Source organism: Arachis hypogaea, chromosome 5 (genome assembly GCF_003086295.3).
Source record: "Arachis hypogaea cultivar Tifrunner chromosome 5, arahy.Tifrunner.gnm2.J5K5, whole genome shotgun sequence".
In the NCBI taxonomy this organism is placed as follows: domain Eukaryota; kingdom Viridiplantae; phylum Streptophyta; class Magnoliopsida; order Fabales; family Fabaceae; genus Arachis; species Arachis hypogaea.
This window is the reverse complement of record NC_092040.1, coordinates 6675630-6696825: the sequence shown is the minus strand read 5'-3', so window position 1 is coordinate 6696825 and position 21196 is coordinate 6675630. Positions and strand designations below refer to the sequence as shown.

General features: G+C 32.7%; 2 protein-coding genes across 3 annotated transcripts; one reads left to right on the top strand and one right to left on the bottom strand.

The window, feature by feature from the left end:
• Nucleotides 1-6997: 6997 nt before the first annotated feature.
• LOC112800478 (heptahelical transmembrane protein 4) lies at nt 6998-9510 on the bottom strand. Of its 2 annotated transcripts, none has more exons than XM_025842779.3 (4): nt 9225-9510; nt 8864-9131; nt 8386-8683; nt 6998-7867 (listed from the first exon to the last, which is right to left on the bottom strand). In XM_025842779.3, exons 2-4 carry the CDS (start codon nt 9091-9093, stop codon nt 7214-7216), a joined length of 1182 nt encoding a protein of 393 aa, XP_025698564.1. In that variant the 5' UTR covers nt 9094-9131; nt 9225-9510; the 3' UTR covers nt 6998-7213. The 2 variants fall into 2 exon arrangements, with proteins under 2 accessions (XP_025698564.1, XP_025698563.1); XM_025842778.3 differs by having other exon boundaries at nt 9221-9473.
• A 6944-nt stretch (nt 9511-16454) lies between these two features.
• Nucleotides 16455-18367, top strand: LOC112800477 (uncharacterized). Its single transcript, XM_025842777.3, has 3 exons — nt 16455-17219; nt 17281-17405; nt 18063-18367. The coding sequence occupies exons 1-3, from the start codon at nt 17000-17002 to the stop codon at nt 18189-18191; spliced, it is 474 nt and encodes a 157-aa protein (XP_025698562.1). The 5' UTR covers nt 16455-16999; the 3' UTR covers nt 18192-18367.
• Nucleotides 18368-21196: the final 2829 nt, after the last annotated feature.

Sequence of the window (21196 nt, the reverse complement as noted above, 5' to 3'; positions counted from 1 at the left end):
TCGAGATCGGGCCTGTACACCCGTATGTATGGCATGATTGAACCATAGGAGTTGCAGCAGAGGCCCAACACAGATGGTTTAACTATGCTGCACCCAGATTCTAGTCCCAGCTGAGGCTGGTTGTTGATTTAAGGAATTCATGATATCCAATTACTTATGATAGTGTGTGTGAGTGTATTGTGTATGTGTATCATGAGTGTAATGCTTAGAATTAGAGGCTGTCCAATCCACTTGACTAAAAAAAAAAGCAATAGAGATTTCGCTGTTTGGTTCCTGCATTTACTTCCGTTCACGTTAGATTTTGTTAAACATATGAATTGTAGGATTACAAGTGTTCATAACACGCAGCGGAAGTAATAAAGTAATCCTATTGATCTATTTTGTGCTTAAAATTTTATTGAAATAAGATGGGTTAGATGCCAATACCTGAGTACCCTAGTGAATAAAGCTTTCCCCTTCGATGGTACGAAGGTACTATGTGTATCCACACCGAGACTAATCCTTGTTGTCAACTCTTTGACCAATGGATTTAACTGAGAAGTTTCTTGCAACTCCTTGCACCAGCAATTCTTCACTAAGAATTTGGAATATTTGTGTATGTGGAGGTAAAAAGAGAAAACTTATATTTTCTTTCTTTTATCATATACACATATATAGTATGAGATTGGTGACTGATTTGTGAATCAAATTACAACTTAATTTGAGACAAAATCAGTTAGGATCTTATCCATATTTAAAACTCATCATAGAATAAATAATTAATTATTTAATATTCTCAATTATAATATTATTATATTCATGGTGCTAGCAAAGAATATAATAATACTCCATTTGAATTAATATAATTATTTATTTGATCTAATCAAAATAATAATTAAATAATTATTTATCAAGGATTAGAACACTCGTTAGTGTGTGACCCCATAGGTTCAATACTAAGCGGGTAGTATATTAGTCATACTATATTTACTAATCAAGGTTGGCGTCTAGCAACGCTCCTTGACGACCCGATAGTATGAAGTAATAATATTTTTTACTAAGAACCCAAGATGAACAAAAATACAACTCCTTCCATCTTTTCAGCTCTTGGCTAACTTTTAGAGTACGGTTTGATTGTCAAACTCTAACTTGTTACCATTATTATAATGAATTATGAATGACTTAAGAAACTCATTTCTTAATTCATTCAAACTCCTTGGCCAAGGCATTGTTTATTTCATTCATTATAATCGTAGAGCTCAAACTCATTACCATAGTTGATGGATTCCATTTTGACTAATCATTAATTCTACAAGTATTTAAATTATACCCAATGTCCATTCAACTAACACCGTAGGGTGTTAGGTGTCCAGAATCAAAGTATAACAAATACATTGTTAATTACTATGATAGTCGCAGGTCAAAGGAAAATTCTAATATTATGTTCATCATAAGAATATCCTATTGACAAATATACGGTAATTATAACCATTAGGAATTCTTAGAGTGAGTCAGTTCAATGGTTATATCTCTATATATACCATTTATATATATAATTTAACAAATGAGATCTATTAATCTTCATCCAATGAAGACTATTATATATATATTAATCTATCCGAATCACTAATGTCCCATTTTTAGTGATTCTACGATTAAGAACAATTTAAATTAAAAGTACTCAAAAAACATATATCTCATTATTACGATCCCTATCGTAATTATTCGTTTCTAATTTTTAATTAAGGACACTATCATAAATTATAAAAGTTTATTCTTATAAAAAGGAATAATAATAATAATAATTCATGATAGTATTTTGTTGGACATACACACTTATCTCCAACATGAATATTAATGTTATTTTTTTATTAATTTAAATTTTTAGAATAAATAAATTTATGATATAATATAAAAGTTTTACAAGCAATTTCATGATAGATTTGGTCGAACTATAGTTATTCTACTATGGACACGTTGCACGCGACCCGGCCCCGCCAAAACTTTAATCCCTCACGTCCCTTTCGAATTTGCAAGCTTTGTCTGCTATTAAATCTTTACTATTGTACCTAAATTAACACATTCTCCTTCATTTCTTCAACTGGAAATAAAAAAGATTTTACAGGCTTGCATGAATGAAGAGGTGTAAGATCTAGCAAGAAAGTCAGCATATAAATATGTTATCTGGAAATATTTTCACTCTATATATTTTTATTAGAGTAAAGTATCATTGTTGTTTTTACCGTTTGGAGTAAATCATAACATTGTCCCTAATGTTTTAATCATCTTATTTAAATTTCTAATGTTTTAAAACTGATTTAATGTTGTTCTGCCGTTAGGGATCCGTTAAAAAAATTAATGGCAGAACAAAATTGAGACGACTTTGAAACGTTAGGGACTTACATAAGACGAAAACGTTGGGGACAAAAATGATACATAGAAATAAATTTTAATTTTATTCTTCAATAATATCAATTTTTTTACTATACATAGTATTTAATTATTTTTTAATCACATCTAAGTAAATTATACTTAATCATATTACTTTCATTTTAAATAAATTAATTTTTTTATAATTTTACTCTTAAAAATGTTTAGTTATCATTAAATGTTAGTAGAATGACTAGTATATAAATTTGCAGAAAAGAAAAAAAAACATATATACAATAAAATATAAATTATACCTTTTGTCTCTAATAATGTAACAATTTTTTAAAATTATAAAAAAATAAATTTATTTAAAATAAAAATAATGTGATTAAATATAATTTATTTAGATATAATTAAAAAATAATTGAACACTATGTACATTAAAAAATTAATATTATTGAAAGATCAAATTAAATTAAAATTTATTTTTATGTATCGTTTTTGTCCCTAACGTTTTCGTCTTATTTAAGTTCCTAACGTTTTAAAATCGTCTCAATTTTGCCATGCCGTCAATTTTGTTAACGAATTCCTAATGATAGAACAACATTGAGTCAATTTTAAAATGTTATAGACTTAAATAGGAGGATTGAAATATTAGGTAGCGTTTGGTAGAGAGACATAGACCGAAAGACTGAGACTGAGAGACAGAGACTAAGAGACAGAGACCGAAATAAATTTCAGTATTCTGTTTGGTGCAAAGTGAGAGACAGAAATTGAAACAAGAATAAAACTCTAATTTAATTTGCAAAAAGGATAAAATTGAAATTAATTAATTGAAATGAGGGTATTTTAGGTATAAAATGTTATTAAAATTTTAGTCTCTGTCTCTAAAAATTTGAGTCTCTTGTGTCTCTATTTTTTGGAGGTACTGGAATACTGAAATTTTAGAGACAGAGACAGAAATTTTAGTACCAGTCTCTGAGCCAACAAACATGATATTGTGTCTCAGTCTCCCAATCTCTGTCCTAATACCTCAAAACAAACGCTACCTTAGAGACAATTTTAAAACTTACTCCAAACATTAAAAATAAAACTTACTCTAAACGATACTTTATTTATTTATTTATTTTGTTATATGTAATTGCCTGTAAAGTAACACAAGGAATAAAGCATTATTAGTCATCGGGGAAAAAAATGAGAGTAAACAATAATTTTTGGACTCGGTCCTAACTTTTCATAAAGTTGATTCATCTAAACTAGCTTGCCTATGTCCCACTATAAGACTTCAGTTTACACTTGTTTTTCCTTTCTAAATTAATATATTCTAGTACAAATTCATTTATTTTATCCTTTCTGGATGGGAATACTTCGTTTTTTAGTCCAGATATCAATATTCAATAGATATTTCACTAGAAATCACCGTATAATTATACACGTGTCTGTCAAATCCAGTAAAGAGAAGTATCGATCAGCAATGAATATTTGCCACACACAGATCCATATTAATTCCAACGTGGAAAAATAATTAGTGTAGGTAAATAAAATAGGTTTATTTGGTATAAAATATAGATGTAAACATGAATTAATAATTATTAATTTACCACAGAGATTTAATTAAGTGATGGAAAAGGTCACTCTATTTCTTCTTCTTCTTTTTTTTTTAATCTTTAATGTCAGTATGTCACTGTGAATTTTGATGCTGTTCATCGTCATTCACACCAAGAAAAGTGCGTCATGGATTGCTTAAATACCAAAGAGGTGAACGTAATGTTAGACGACGAAATCACAAATGTATAATAATATTAACGGTTTCGCTACGTTACCAACAGCATATCTACCAACTTCTGCCAACTCGTATTTATAATTGTATTTCATGAAAGTGTGTTCGTAGATGTGTCTAATAAAAATATCTTTTTTATAACTGTGTTTAATAGAAGTGTCTTTATAGATATATTTTTTAAATGTGTCTCTTTATACATGTATTTAAAATATATTAATTATTAGACACATCTACGAACACACTTCCATGAAACACAAATATAAATAAGAGTTGACAGAAGTTGACAGATAATATGTTGGTACCCTATACTTTTCCTAATATTAATAATGTTCCACATGAGATCCCACCAGTGAATGGATGGCCTCAATTATTATGGTTAGATGCCTCCGGCTTTTAAGCGTTAACTTTTTTACAAGGCACCAATCACTTTTATTAAGGCAGTGACCAAAAAGTGTTAAAAAGTTAAAGGAGCATTTTAATTATTTGGAAAAATCATCACTATGTGAAAATATTCATTATCCGGATCTTTGGATGTATCAAATGGACAGAGATGTTACCAACAAATCCTTCCCTAAAGTGAAATATGCCATGCTTTGTGTGTGTTACTAACTACTAAGTAAAATTCACTACCTTAGGCTTTTTTTTTTTGGTCGTGCACTACCTTAGGCTTAATTTCATAATACGTCTCATTCTTGCCGCTTACTTTAGTGAGATCCAAAACCAGTGATAGTGACGCTTTTGCCCGCAACAAGAGGGACACTGTTCGTTGCATTTTCATTTTTCCTTTCCCATTCCCTAATTTTGGAACCAAATGAAGCTACGTGGTCTGTTATACGAGGACCATAACTTTGACGTGTAACGTTCTCTAGGTTGACCAAAATGAATAAATGGTTCTTGTCTTGTATGCAATTGCCGCAAAATTACCTTCAATTATGCATCAATTAAAGGACCCCAAAAGGGTTCTCTTTGCACTTTCGACGACCCCATAAACTGATAAAAAGAAGGGACAAACTAATTATGCTTTGTAGAAGAAAATTTATACGGTAAATTAATTATATATTATTATATTATGTTTTTTTAGGAATAATATATAAAAAAAATCTAGAGATCCCACTATAATGTAAACCAACTGAATAAAAAATTATATTAAGAGAACATCAAAATTAATTTTAAAATAAAGAAAACGTTGATTTCGTTCCTAAAATAAAAATAAAAGAACCGACACATATTTTAATGCATATGTACCCTATGTATATATCTGTTTCTTATTTCAATTAGTCTTGTAAAAATATTTTTAAGATGCTACGTTTATTGCTCATATGGAGTTTATTGCCTTATTTTTGCATCTACCTGGTTCTTATGCTCTGAATTTCTCCAAATTTCAGGTGTGTTCGGAACTTTGGATATATCTTTTTTTTTTTTTAAATGCATGTTTATTACTATTGAACACAATATTTTAACATTACATTAGAATTTAGAACCCGCCTGATGTGGTTAAATTTATTCATCTTTTGTGGGAATTCTAGTGATTTATTTTTTCACATTAATAATTTTAAGTACGTGAAAAAGAAAATAATGGATATAAGTCACATGAGTCATAAAGTCATAAGTAATAAGTAACAATAACATAAGATGGAGGTACAAAACTACAAATACAACGCATTGGACCACGCAATAATGGAGCAGGAGATACCAAGCTAGCAGTGGACCTTGTATCAGTCCATTGGGACCATGAGCACTCCATCCAACCACCATGCCTATTGGTCTACTATGCTTCATAGTGGGCCAATAATGCCCAACCCAATAGGGATTCATCTTTGAACATGGACCAAGCATAAGACCCAAATATACTTCAGCAAACTAGATTTGAAATATGGTGTAGGACCTACCCCCAAAAAAAAGTGTTATTTTTAATTTTTTTTTGGTGACTTTTTAATTTCGTTTAGACTTTGTTTGAATGTAGGAAAGAAAATGGAAGGAAAGAAAATAAGAGGAAAGAAAATGAGAAAAAAGAAAATAGAAGGAAAAGTAGAATTATATGTATGTTGTTTGGATTAAGAGAAAATGGATGGAAAGAAAATAGAGAAAAAATTTTCTTTTGTTTGGATAGAAAGAAAAGTGAGAAGAAAGAAAATCATAATAGTATAAAATTACATTAATACCCTTATCTATATTATATATAAATTATAATTTATTAATGATAAGGGATAAATGTGTAATTTTATTCATATGTGCTACATTTCTTTTCATTTTCATCTCATTTGAAGAAAGAAAATAATTTAGTGGACCCCACACTATTTTTTTCTTTTCTCTCTATTTTCTCTTCTCATCCAAACAACAAAAAATTTACTTTTTCATCTATTTTTTTCTCCCATTTTCTTTTCCTTTAAATTCCTTCAATCCAAACAATGTGTTAAGTATCAATTACAAGAGTCCTAACAGAAAAAATACCAGCCATGTCCTCAAATATTGAAACTTTGATAGAAGGATATATATGGTTTAAAGAAATGAAAAAAAAATCCTATTTACTTTGGATCTATTTTAATTCTTTCCTTCTGAATTCAGGAGTGATAACTAAACGAAACCCTTTTAAAGAAATCTATGCAAGCATAATTCGTCTAATCTATTTTGTCTTTTGATTGACCATATTTCAATTTTGGTTTGTTAATTTGGTAACATGTAAAGAAATCAAGAAAATCGAGTTTTCCTTTGGTAGAATTAGAGGCTGAAAGTCTATAAAATCTATAAGAATTTTTTTCACCTTTTGACACTGTTACAGTCTTACTCAGTAGTCAGTATTTACGTTGCATCAAAAGCAAATGCAAAAGCAAAGGCATAAAGCTAGTGCTTTGGTTATTAGACAAAGAATTTGTTTCCAATCATGTATGATACACATGAAATTTTTATTGCTTAATTGCATGAGGATTCTAAATCTATACATATGTCCTGTGTACTAAGTGATGCATAAACATCCCAAACTGGAATCACAAATTTAGACCAGCTCGAGATGTAAAATTAGCATACAGCTGCAGATTATACAACAAAATGAGCAATCAATGACTGATCCCTTTATGGTTTACAAAATCAGCAACCCCTAAGGTCACGCCACCTGAGATAAACCAATCCAGCACGATAATGAGTATACGCCCCAGCCACGACGAATATATGAAACAACTGATGACTGTGTCCAGCAATGTCAAATTTCCCAGGCATCCACCGTTCCGGAATCCTGGTGGCATAGATCAGTGCTCCAATACCATAGAAAGCACCCATCAGAAGCTCATAACCTGTTGTATGGAATACCTCAGGCTCACCCCAGAACAAATACAGCTTGTGCAGTATAGGTCCTGCACCAGACAAACTCATCCCAAAAAAGAGGGATGCCCGGATGGTGCGGAATTCTGGACTTTGAAAGACTGGAAGGAGAGAAACCAAGATAGTGGCGATTCCCAATATGGTAATGAATCCCAAGTAAAGGTTGCAGAAGAATGGATAACACATAAAAGAGTAATATACTGGGGGATAGAATGAGGTAGATATCAGGGCTGCAATGCCAGCATAGTCGAGCCTGAGCATAATGTAAGATATGCGCTCGGAGTGGCAAGAGAGTAGATGGCAGACACTGCTAGCTAGCAAGCAAAACATTGCCCCTCCTAAAAATGCGAAAAAAGGCCACCTTGTAATTGGTCTAATCATCAGTGGTGCTATGATGTTTGCCAGGTCCTCCTTTACACTATGCTGCACATAATCAGCAAAGAAACATGTTATATTGGCATCTAAAATGTTAATCAATCATTATTAGCAGCAAAATAAAAAATTAAATGCTACAACAAAACCTTTTGATTGAGAACCATACGAAATATTTATTGCAGAAGGAATACTGAGGCTCTCGGCAGGAAGTTATACACAAACTGCCATCTTTTCCATCTATAAAGTCTAACTCCAGGATATTTAATATATTAATTGATTTTCGTTTATCGAAAATTGATCTACAATGTAATCAACATATTACTACAGGTATACATCTCACATCATATCCTATATTTTGATTTCCAGTGCATCAATTAGTGGTCAATCTTCGAGTCGATACCTTAAAAGAAGATTTTATTTTTATCCGCAAGTAAGGGAACAATGAAAATAAGTAAATAACCCACATATAATGATAGAACCAGCTAAAATGTTGTTCTACTCTGAAAAAGAAAATAAATAAATAAAATAAAGGAGAATGAAACAGCAATAAGTTGTAAAGCAATCACCAGAACACAAGAATCGGTATGATTGGCACTGGAAAATCTTTCCGGCAAACAATTATACAAAAGTTCTTTTACATGCCAACTTGAGATTGACGGAAGCATATCCATTGAGTTCAATGTAGTCCTTAACTCGTCCCTGATCTTGTGAAAATCAGGCATGGAAGGGAGGCAAGTGAGAAGCTCTGATTGTAATTTGTGCAGGTCGGGAAAATGCTGCAGTGTATTAAGATCTACAACCTTTGGAACTTTCATGGCAGTGTATATGGTCAATGCCAGAAATATGAAAAACCCAATCAGATGCCTAAATAGAAACAGAGAAGGGCAAATAAGTCAGAGCCAGATGCATGTTTTGTTCAGAAAAGTGAGAATGCAAACCCTAACATAGCCAAAATTACTCACGCTTTATGATATGCTCATCATTCATTCTTTGATCAGAATTATATATATATATATTGAAAGAAGAACATAAGAGGGTGCTTACGTCCAAACATTGAGTGTTTCATTGTGGATGGTGAAGATGCTGAGAAGGACCTGCTTCATAGGCCATTCGGGGCGGTAATGGCGGAGGATGTACTCGTTGTCCCTCAAGTAACCAGGTAGAGCGTGGTACTCCACCAGCTGGGACTTCATCTTCTTCCATAGCCTCCTCCTTTTCCCTGCCCGTGAACAACCACCGCTAACCGACTCAACCGCTTCGTCTTCACCACCCATACCCGTGATCCCCTTGCCCTCACAATTAAAACAATTATCTGTCAATTAAAACAAGCACGCAACCGTTAGTGAAATGAAAGAACGAATTATATGATGAAATCATTAGGACTTAAGAGGGAAGGCAGACCGACGAGATTATTAAGAAGGGGAAGGCGAGGACGAATGAGAAGAATTGAGAAGAAAGGGGGCCGGGGATATTTTGACGTTAACAAGAAGATTCTTGGATGAGATGCGGAGATGCCAACTACCCAATTTCCCTTTTGCCTTGGCTTCGCGGGTATTTCAATTGTGGTTTGTTTGTATTGTTGTGGTGCAATCAGCAGTCCCTATGGACACACGATTTTGGAGGCTACGCTTCTAGCCTCTGCCATCGACATCAAACAACGCCCCTTCCGTGGGGAACTTATATTACTTTTCACGGGTAAAATAATATTTCAAAAGTAATTATTTAAAGTCTCTAAGATTTTAAAAGTAGATATTTTAGTTTTAAAATAATTGATATACAAAAATATTTTTAAGATTTTATTTTGATAGAGTTTTTAATTTATTTTTTGATAGAATAATTTCTCATATCAGTTTTTAAGAATTTTAGAAATAGACATTTTAGTCTCTCAAAAAATTAATACACAAATCAATTTCTAACATTTTTTTTATCAAACATAACAATTTTGCATAAAAAAATAAAATTATTATTATTAATTATACAATAATATTGTCCCATAATTTTTTGTATTTTTGAATAAAAATAATGATAATTTTATTTATTAAATTCTTATGTGTGTATTTATTTATAATATATATATATAGAGTAAAGTATCGTTTTTATCTCCAACGTTTGGGGTAAGTTCTATTTGTGTTCCTAACGTTTAAATCGTCCTATTTGTATCCCTAACGTTTATAAAAATGATTCAATGTTATCCTATTTTATATATATATATATATATATATATATATATATATATATATATATATGGTTGGTCGGTAAATTAATCGAGGAAATAAATTGAAGACCTCAACATTCGAAAATTGCTTTTTGGACGTTATATTATAAAGCAAGAGAAGCGGAAATAGTTACACATATTATCATCAACGTGAGAGTTACATTTTAACTTGATTGGCTGAAGATGGCTATAAATACCTTCTTAGGTTGTAGGTGTGCTATGATCTTGGTAGCTCTCGCCCTTCGAGTTCGGACACTTTGTAGTAGCCTTTTTCCAGTACCTCTGTGACTCGGTAGGGCCCTTTCCAATTAGCTGCTAGCTTTCCCTCTCCGGGTCGACTTGCTCCGATATCATTTCGGATTAGGATGAGGTCATTGTTGGCGAAGCTTCGTTGCACTACCTTTCGATTGTACCTTAAGGTCATGCGATGTTTTAACACTTCTTTCCTGATTTGAGCTCTTTCTCGGACTTCTGGGAGTAGGTCGAGCTCTTCCCTTTGAAGTTGGGAGTTGGCTTCGTTGCTGTAGAGAATCGTTCTGAGAGATCCTTCTTCGACTTCTACCGGTATCATTGCCTCCATTCCATAAGCCAATCGGAAAGGTGATTCCTTTGTGGTGGAATGTGGAGTTGTCCGATATGCCCATAGAATTTGTGGGAGCTCCTCAGCCCAAGCTCCTTTTGCGTCCTGTAGCCTCCGTTTTAACCCGGTTAGTATGACTTTATTGGCAGCTTCTGCTTGTTCATTAGCCTGTGGGTGTTCTACGGATGTGAATTGGTGCTTTATTTTCAAGTCGGCTACCAACTTTCTAAAGTCTGCGTCTGTGAATTGAGTGCCATTGTCTGTGGTGATGGAGTAAGGGACCCCAAACCTTGTGACAATGTTCCTATATAAGAATTTCCGACTTCTTTGGGCAGTAGCATTGGCTAGGGGCTCTGCCACAATCCATTTTGTGAAATAATCTACCCCTACCATGAGGAACTTGATCTGTCCCAATCCTTAGGGGAAGGGCCCGAGGAGGTCGAGTCCCCACTTTGCAAATGGTCAAGGTGATGTTATACTGATGAGTTCCTCTGGTGGGGTGATGTAGAAGTTGGCATATTTCTGACATGGTGGACATGTCTTAACGAACTCGGTGGCTTCTTTTTACAAAGTCGGCCAAAAGAATCCGGCTCGAAGTACTTTCTTGGCAAGAGCTCGTGCTCCGAGATGGTTGCCACATGTGCCACTGTGTATCTCTTCCAAGACCTCTTTTGTGTTAGAGGTTGGTACACATTTTAGTAGAGGTGTTGAAATTCCTCTCTTGTATAGAATGTTGTTTATGATAGTGTAATACTATGCCTCCCACTTTAACCTCTTTGTCTCCTTCTTATCTATAGGGAGTATCTCTGATTTGAGGTAGCTGATTATGGGAGTCATCCATCCTTGATCCTGACTCGATATGGCTAGGACCTTTTCGTCTTCTAAGATTGACGGGTTCTGCAGTATTTCCTGGATGAGGCTTCTATTACTGTCCCCTGGCTTGGTGCTGGTTAGTTTTGAGAGTGCATCAGCTTGAGCATTCTGTTTCCAAGGTATGTGTCGGATCTCATGTTCCCGGAATTGTCCGAGTTGTTCCCTGATTTTGTCCAGGTACTTTTTCATGGCAGGATCTTTGGCTTGGTAGGTCCCTGCTATTTGCGAGGTGACGACTTGTGAATCGCTGAAGATGGCAAGTTTTTGGGCTTCGACCTCTTTAGCCAGCTTTAAACAAGCCAGTAGCGCCTCATACTCAGCCTGATTATTAGAAGCAGAGATCTCAAATTTCAGGGAGAGTTCGATTTGGATTCCCTGATTATTAGCGCTTCACGTTTATGCAATGACTAACAACTTGAAAATTTGGCAAGGACACTTTTTCTTTCTTCTACTACACATTAAACTTGACCACAATAAAACAAAATCATCTTCAAGCTTTAACTACCAACATGAAACCAACAACAAACACTATAAACAAAGATAAGAATAAAATGTACATTTTTTGGGTTCTAACTTCAGCCTCTAATTTTCCAATTTTCCAAGCCAAATTTACCCTAACTTGGCCACCATCCACAGTAGAAATTACCCTTTTTTTTGAGGTCTTCTTCTCCAATGTGAGCCCAGACAGATAAACCACACCACCTCTTACCATTAACATTGTAGTTAGGACACCCAAAGAATGGCTTGTTAGGGTTAGCCTCTGTTGTGGACCACCGAAGAATAAGGCGGCACCCACACCCATACCACTGTGGAACATTCGATACTCTATTTCGACTAGAACTCCTTGTGTTGGACCGCATGAAACTTTGGCTTCCAGTTGCAATCATGATGCTAAACTCGGAAGGGAGTAGGAGAAGAAGAACCAGAAAGAAATAGGAAGAAGAAGATGATGAAGTCACAGGATGAATTTAGGTTTTAAAAAGCGGATAAGAACTGAATTAGAGCTAATCAAATTTTAAGCCACGTCATTTAACCGTTAGTGTGTCCAGCGTGGTAACATTTGGCCACGTCACTAATGGCGTCAATGCTCCGGTGACGCAAAATAGGATAAGGACTAACGTGGTGCATTTTTTCGAATCTGATGGACTAATTTAGTGCAATCGGGATTTAGAGGACTAAATCAGTGCAACTCGCCAATCTTAGGGACCAATCTGGGGCTTAACTCAATGAATGGATAAAAGAATAAATTGTAATGATAATGAAAATGTGTTTCTATATGTGACTCCGGGTAAGATACAGTAGTGTTATCCACTTGCTCCGGGTAAGAGTCAATAAGCCGAGTAAGATGCAGTGGTGTTATCCACTTGCTCCGGGAAGGTTCAAGGCTTCGGGTAAGACGCAAGGCTGTATTCTGTCGCCGCTTGCTCCGTGTCAAGAACTGTAGCACCGTCTGGGTAAGAGGCAGTGGTGAGGTTGTCCCGTGCTCCGGGTACGCGGGTAAGATGCAAGGGGTGTGGCATTGTCCCTCTTGCTCCGTGTTTGGTGTTCTATCTAGGACTAGCTATCAGACATGTCGGGTTTGACTTTTTAATCGACAGATGAGACTCATCAGCCGTAGGACATGCATGCATCATATGCATATGTTTGATTTGCTTGTTTATGCATTAATTAGGAGTGGCTATGTGAATTAGTATGTCTAATTGTTATACTTGCTACTTGCATTACTTGCACTCTAATTGTGTTTGCCTTTGTTTATTTGTTTGTCTGTGTGGTTCCACCGGAGTTGGAAGGACTGTAGGAAGGTGAATGATTAAGGATTTTGGTTAGAGTTTAGTTAAGTTTAAGAACCTTAGAGAACTACCCCCTGTTTATGGTTTTCGTCTTAAGTCTTTAAGTTTTATAATCTGAGTGTCAGAGTTCTAGGATTGCCTCTGGCTTTCCCTGACCTTATATATTATATATGTGGGCACCACTACCATGCTAAGAACCTCTGGTTCTCATTTCATACGTGTTGTTATTTTTCAGATGCAGGTTGAGAAGCACCACACTGTATATTCTGGAGATTCTGAGGAAGCGAAGAACTCTTGGGACTCAGAGTTGTATTTTATTTATATTTATATTTATATATGTATATAGATTCTCCACCTTGTATCTTATGTTTGTCCCTCTTAGAGGTTGACTCGGAGAAGCAGGTCGTTGGTTTTCTGTTTTGGATTACTTTGGAGTGTATATATATGTATATGTATACTCTGGTTAATCTTTGCTTCGCAGGCCGAGCCCAGAGCTTGTTAATTGCATTTTGGAACTCTGATCTTATACATATATTATCATTTCCGTTCAATCTTATCTACCTTTCTACGTTTATCCTATCGTGAGTGTTGCGTTGTTCTACTTTTATTTCGTTCAATAACTTTTCTTCAAAAGGCTCCTAGATAAAAATATCCTTGCTATATTATATAAATATTTTTTTCTTTTAGAGGTCGTAGCATCTCGTCATCTCTGTTTTAGATCTTAGGTGTAAAACTCTGTGTGGTAGGGTGTTATATCCTCCTTATTTAATAATTGAAATTAGTTGTCTTTACGAAGTTTTCATGATCTAACTTATATAGAATATTATTGACACGTATAATATTATAAGGGTTAATCTCGAATTATATATTGTGTATTATTGTTATTTATAAAGTTATTTTTTTAATATTTATAGAATGTTATTGATACTTATAATATTATATGGATTAATGATAAAATTAGTCTTGAAGAATGAGTCATTTTTTAAATTTATTTCTGAAAAATTTTATCAATCAAATTAAAAATTTAATTTTGATACACTGTTAGTATAAAGTAGTTTTACATATACATCTAATTACGTAATGTCACATTAGTAAAAATAATAATTTTTTACATTAACCCGTAAATAATCATCCAAAAAAACAGATGTGATTGTACGACAATATAAAACGCTTTACACTGTTAGTGCATCAAAATTAAGCTCCCAAATTAATCCTTTAAAAATTATAAATTAATTATTTTATCCTTGTGATTCCATGAACAAATTACATTAACAATTAATTTGAAATTTTTTAAAAAACGAATTCAGTTGATAAAATTTTTTAGGTACGATTTTAAAAAATTACCTACTTTTAAAGGACTTGTTTCACTAGTATTAACTACTCTTGAAGAGGTAGCTTAATTTTCGGTTCTTAACATATTATGTTTGAGAAGTGTTAGGAGATAGTAATTTTTATGATTTGTAGCCATCAAGCAGTTATCAATAATATTTTTAATGGTGTGAGATTTTATCGTAGACTTTTTCATCATGTTTTATTGGAAATGGCATTTAGCAATCATCAACAAGAGTCCGATGTATCTAGCTACCTAAACATGTTTTTGACAGTAACATATACTATATATGCTGACGGACCCAGAAAATTTATGTTAAGGGGGCAAAATAATATATATTACTATCAAAAGATATATTAATCTAAATTTAAAAACATAAAATTAAAGTGCACATTAATTATTCGAATACAAAAAAATAAAATTACATATAATAAAATAAGACGAAAAATATTTTTTCATTGCTATTTCTAAAAATAAAAGAATATATATTCTAAATGAGTAAATTGATCAATTGACTTTAGAAATTTATATGCAACATAATTACATATAATAAAACAGAACGAAAGATAAACAAATAAATAATAAGGATCACTAAATTGAGAATAAAATAAAATATATAAATTTATAAAAAGAAAAAAAATTAGATTAATACCTAAACTATAATTGTTTGAATTAAAATTTATAATTGAAAATATCAAAAAGAAAAATAATAAAATTAAAAGATACATAGAGTCATAGAGAATTATATAAAAAATATTTAAAATTTATCTTTTGATAAAGAGAAGATGACCACTAAAAAAGAAATAAAAAAAGAAGGTTAAAAATATCAAATTAAGAAGACGGTTTAAGAGAATAAAAGAGTAGTGACGGCTGAAATTTGAGAATAAAAAAATACTAAATTTAATTAGATTAACTAATAGTTAAAATGATAAAAAGATAAAATGGATTTGAAATTTTAAATAATTAGGTTTAATTTATTTATAATGAAATCATTTAAAATTTAAAATAAAAATATTATATATATATATATATATATATATATATATATATATATATTTTAAATTGAAATGGGAGTGGGGGCAAGTGCCCCCCTACTCTAACACTTAGGTCCGTGCCTGGCTTCATAATATAATAATTAGGAGTGTTTTTAAAAATTAATTTACTCCAAATTAAACTGAAATTACATCAAACCAGTTTAAATAAATAAATCAGTTAATTGAACACTGCCTGACGAAGCCTGGGTCGACCAAGAGCTCCATCATTTCCAGTCTTGGAGACCTGGAAATAATGTAGGCCCAATCTACTCTTATTCATCGGTGGAAATTGTATAAACCTCTTCCCCTGCCATGGACCATATTATAACTTTCTGCACCTCGTGATGAGCACATTCATTGGTATTTAGTAGGAAGCATAGAGAAAATGATGGCTAATGCACTTGGAGGCTTAGGTTAATTTGAGGCAAGTGATTTGTTATGATTATTGATGAAAACTGGAAGCATGATTCATGAATACTGCTAAAGTGATACATCATACATTCAAGTGAATTACTAGTAATTAAGAATCCTCAACCAAAGAAAGTAATTAGTAATTCTTTTTTCATATTCAAAAAAACATATAATATATGAGAGTAAATTAGAGTGTTTCAACTTCCAATTCAAAGCAAGTCACATGGGGTTTTATTTTCTGAGAGGCGTGTAGATCCAGCAAAGCAGGTAGTTATGCAGATCTATCCTGAAAGTAGATGGTTTCCACTTTCCACTCTCTCTAGTCCCTTCTATTCATTCATTGATTCCATGTCCTTTCTCTGAGAGTACGTGAACATTACACTCTAACAATAAACAATACTCGATTCTTTTGTGATTACATAACATACACATTCAATTACATTTACCAACATTTCAGTCATCTTATTTCATACACCCTTGCCGCGTCCTCTAGCAATTACCGCACTTATTATGAGTTCCACTACTAAATTAGTTATTATTAATTCACTCACACAAGTCACAAACAATAGTATATATTCATTGGTTACCACTAACTGTGGTGTTTGTGACTCACACATATACATCTTGAATTCATACATGAGGAAGTAGAAGCACACTTGGCGTGCGTCAGTGAACTTAGAACATAAATAGTTAGCTTTCATTTAAGAGAAAAACAACAAAAAGCCAAATCCACATCTCTTTCTCTCCATCGTCACATTGCGTCACCATCTCCACCTTCCAAATTCAATGTCAAAATACGCTCCTCACATTGCGTCATCATCTCAATCCTCCGTATGATCCAAATCAAAACCTTATGAGTTATTACAACGTGAGGCTATAAGCTAAATAGATATAGCTATAACCCTTGCATTGTGGTGGTAGTTTTCATAACAAGAATTTAGGATCGGATGGGAAACTGCCAGGCGGCAGAAGCAGCCACCGTGGTGATCCAGCATCCAGGGAACAAGATCGAGAGGATTTACTGGTCTGTTAGTGCTCGCCAGGTGATGGACTCCAACCCTGGTCACTACGTTGGGCATGTCATTCACTCTTCCAACCACTTCAAGCTTCTTCGTCCCACTGATACGTTGCTTATTGGCCAGCTTTACCGCTTAATCAGTTTTCAAGGTACCTACCTTATACCTATAACTCACTACTATTATTCCGCTTAATCTTTTCTTGATGACAGATGTGTTAAAGGAGTTTGCTGCCAAGAAATCCGTTAAACTTGGCAAGCTGCTCAAGGACAGAGCTGCTCTAGGGTTTGAAATGAAGCACAAAGATCTCTCTAATCCCAATCCTTCTACTGCTAAGGTGAATAGTGCACATACATGCATACAATGAAGCAATGTTTGATTATTGATTGGGGAGTGTATAGCGAGCGGTATGGCTTTTTGTTTTTACGTATTTCACTATTTGATTGTCTTCTGTTTTGATACCGCAAGAGGGAAAACAGAGGGACAAAGGAGAAAGAGGGAAATGGATCTTCCTTTCTCTGTCCGTTTCCATTTTGAGGCTATCAGATGCCTTTTTCTCCCGGGATCTGTTTGCATCGGTAAAGTTTAAAAGTTTATAGGACAAAAACCTCACGTTTTGACAATAGAAATCATGAAATGATTATTTAACGATATCAATTTAGACAAGGTGAAAACTTAGATCCAGTAAACTTCAAGTTGACAGTTGAGAGCCGTTAAATAAAAATGTAATCAAATCAGTTAAATTATCTAACGAGTTTCAATTATCAACTTCACATGAAGTGGACTGCACATAAATTTTTACCTTTAACAACTATAAGTTAGTTTTTATCCTATTATGGATGGTTAATGATTCAAGTTGGAATCTCAAGGGTGATATTTCATTTGTATGTTTGAATAGATTAGGCGCGTGCCTGTGCTAACTAATTTTCATATATACTAAAACACTGGGAGTAGTAGTGCACAGTTTTAAGCACGCGTTGTTACTATGTGTCAGGTGGAACGGGGGGGAGAGGTTCATGGAATGAGAAGCAGCAGCAGCAGCAAGAAGAAGAAGAAAGGAAGTGGCGGTGGGGGTCAACAATGGAGGCCAGCCTTACAGAGCATTGCAGAATTTGGAACTTGAACAAAAAGCAAGTAGAAGTGTAGCACCAAGTCAGCAAACCTAAATATATTGTGTTTTCACTTTTCATTGTTCGATCTTGTCCGTGTTCTCCAGTAATAGTATGTGTGCTGTTGGAAGAACTATATTAATGAAATCATGAGCTCATCATAATTAATAACCCTCTTATCCTCATCTTCATTCGTTGTATTTACGTCTTTTGTTTGTTGGCGTAATTTTGTCTTTTAACAGTTTTTGTTTCGGATATATTAGTTTTTAATTAAGAAAAATTAGTAAATAATCTATCACATTTTAGAAAGAAAACATTAATCTTTAATAAGATAAAAAATAAAAAATCCTTTTATTTCTTAAAAATTTAGACAAATTAATTTCTAATTCTATTATCTTTTAAAAAAATCAAGAATTAATTTGTCCAAATTTAAATTTTTGCCACTTAGAAAAATTAAGAATTACTTCTATTAGTTTGGTTTAACCAAGAGCTTTTGTTTCTATCTTTAATTTAGAGACTAATTTAATTATTTTTATTGGTTTGGTTTAACCTACATCTTTATTTTTCTCTTTTTCTTTCGCTTAAATTTGCCTTTTTTGTCCCGTAAAAAAAATATATCTCTTCTATCACTGTTATTATTTAAGAATTTATTTAAGAGTAGAATTTTATAAAGACAGAAGATTTTTACTAAATTTAAAATGAACATGTATAATAAATTTTTATTGTTTAATTTTTTCTATTCTAAAAATAACAATTTTTCACTCTGTCACCAAAACTTATTTTTCAGTTTAGCATTACCTTTATTATTCATGCAATTTTTCAGTTTAGTATGACCTTTATTATTATTCATGCAATTTGGAGATACCAGCATACTACTTCAAATTCACTAAATTAAGTCCTATGTCTATGTAACATCTAGTACCTAGAAAAAGAATTCACACACACAGAACCAAATAGAAAGAAAAGGGGTGAATCAGAATCATCACTCCTTTGATTTTATTGAATTATGAAAGAAAAACTACAGAAAAACAAGAATAATATAGAGGTGTATGTTTGGCTGAGATTTAGAGAGCAGTCTCTCTCTTAAACCTTCCTATTCTCTCTTCTTAGTTCCTACCCCTCTCATTCATTCTGTCACCACTAAAGTACTAATAATTTGTTCTTCTAACAAGCTCTTTTCCTTTAGTATAAAAAATGTTTAAGAAAACTTTTAGGATACTATATCGTTACTTTAATTTTGGGAACAATTAGCAAGTCACTTGAACTAAGCAAGCATTTTAAAGCATTATGTTTTCAAAGATTTATTATGGTGTTTGTTGACCAAGCAAAAATAACATGCTGACTGTTGTATTAGCTAATATCACAGGATGTATTTTTTACTGATATTACTACATTATCATAACGATGAATTGGTCTGCATTCCAATCTTAAATGATAGCTTATTAACTCACCAAGGAGAAAAATAATGTTGCCATTGACTCCGGAATCTACAACAGAGCAGACAATCAAGATTTTGGAGTCAGAATACACTAAAAATATCCACTAATGTTCACAATCCGACACTTATTTTCTGGTAGTGCTTGCTCCGTTGTGCACCATATTCTCAAATTCAATTTGCACGTACCTATGGTTTTGCTTTAATTTGTTTTTGCTTGAATCGAGGGTCAATGATGCAATCACTTTATCCCCCGCTTTTAGGACATTCTTGTCTTTCCCATCAAAAGCTTGATGAAACATTTTCTATACCTGTGTTTGTTCTGTTTTATGTTAGTTCTTTCGATGTACACATGCATGCCTTTCTTTTGCTGATTCAAAAGACGGGTATATATATGATCTCCAGCTAAGGAAAGTGATTTGATTTTCGATCTTCTTTTCCTTACCAAACAAGCATGTGAGTAATAAATATTGCAATCGGACAAGATCTTAAGTTGATAAATATACGTATTGGCTACAGGGTCATATTTGTAATTGTTGGTCAAAGTAATCAAAATCACTAATACATGTTTGATTTATTTTACTAAGATTAGAAAAGATATATAACCAGTGAGCCATTTACATACAATATCACAAGCAACAAGGACCCAAGAAGAAAGTAACGAAAAAAAAAGAAAAGAAAAAGAATAACATTTCACTATGAATTTAATATGAAAAATTAACATAGTGGTCAAGTATGAATCTTAACAACATATTATAGATCTAAAATAAAAGTTATAGACTATGGGTGGATTTGGTATTATTGTTCCCTTTAAAACTTGTATATCGTTTTTAGTTTTTTTTTTTTTTTAATGTAACAATTATATTTGATATAAATTAAAAGTTATATTCAATAAGTATAAGCTATAATAATCATATTTAATAAAATTGCTTCTAAAATTTAAAATAAATGTAATAAATCATAGTTTTAAATATGAATATACATTAATAATTTTAAAATACAAATTACTTTTGAAAAAACTTATCCTCTAAAATAAGAAAGTTGACAAAGTAGTAGAGTTGGTCATTCTTAAATTAAGATAGTAGGGCATGCACTTTATAAAAATTATAAAAATAATGGTGATTAATTCTTCACTTTATTACTTTATCGACTTTTTTTAATTTATTGTAGAGGATCTAAGATATTGTTCGTGTTCCAACATGTATTTTATACTGGTGGGTGGATGATTTTGGTGTACATGTAGCATCATTTTAAAATTTTAGTCTCGAAATACAAAATTTTAATAAATATTTAAAAATATAAATTAGTATTATACACTTTATATCAAATATAATATAGCTGGCCAGCAGAACTCGAATCTCCCGACACTTAATTAAATAAATGAGTGAGTTAACAACTTAACAAACCCAAATTGGCTATATAATATAGAAACTTAATTAAGCTCCTATATTTAAGTTTTTGTTTTTGGACGTTATATATTTAAGCCTTAGTCTCAACCTCTCAGTGTTGTACTCAGCATCTTTCGTTTGGGTTAGTTACAGCCCGCGTTTCGTTAGACCGGTTTCAGCCCCAACAAAAATGGAT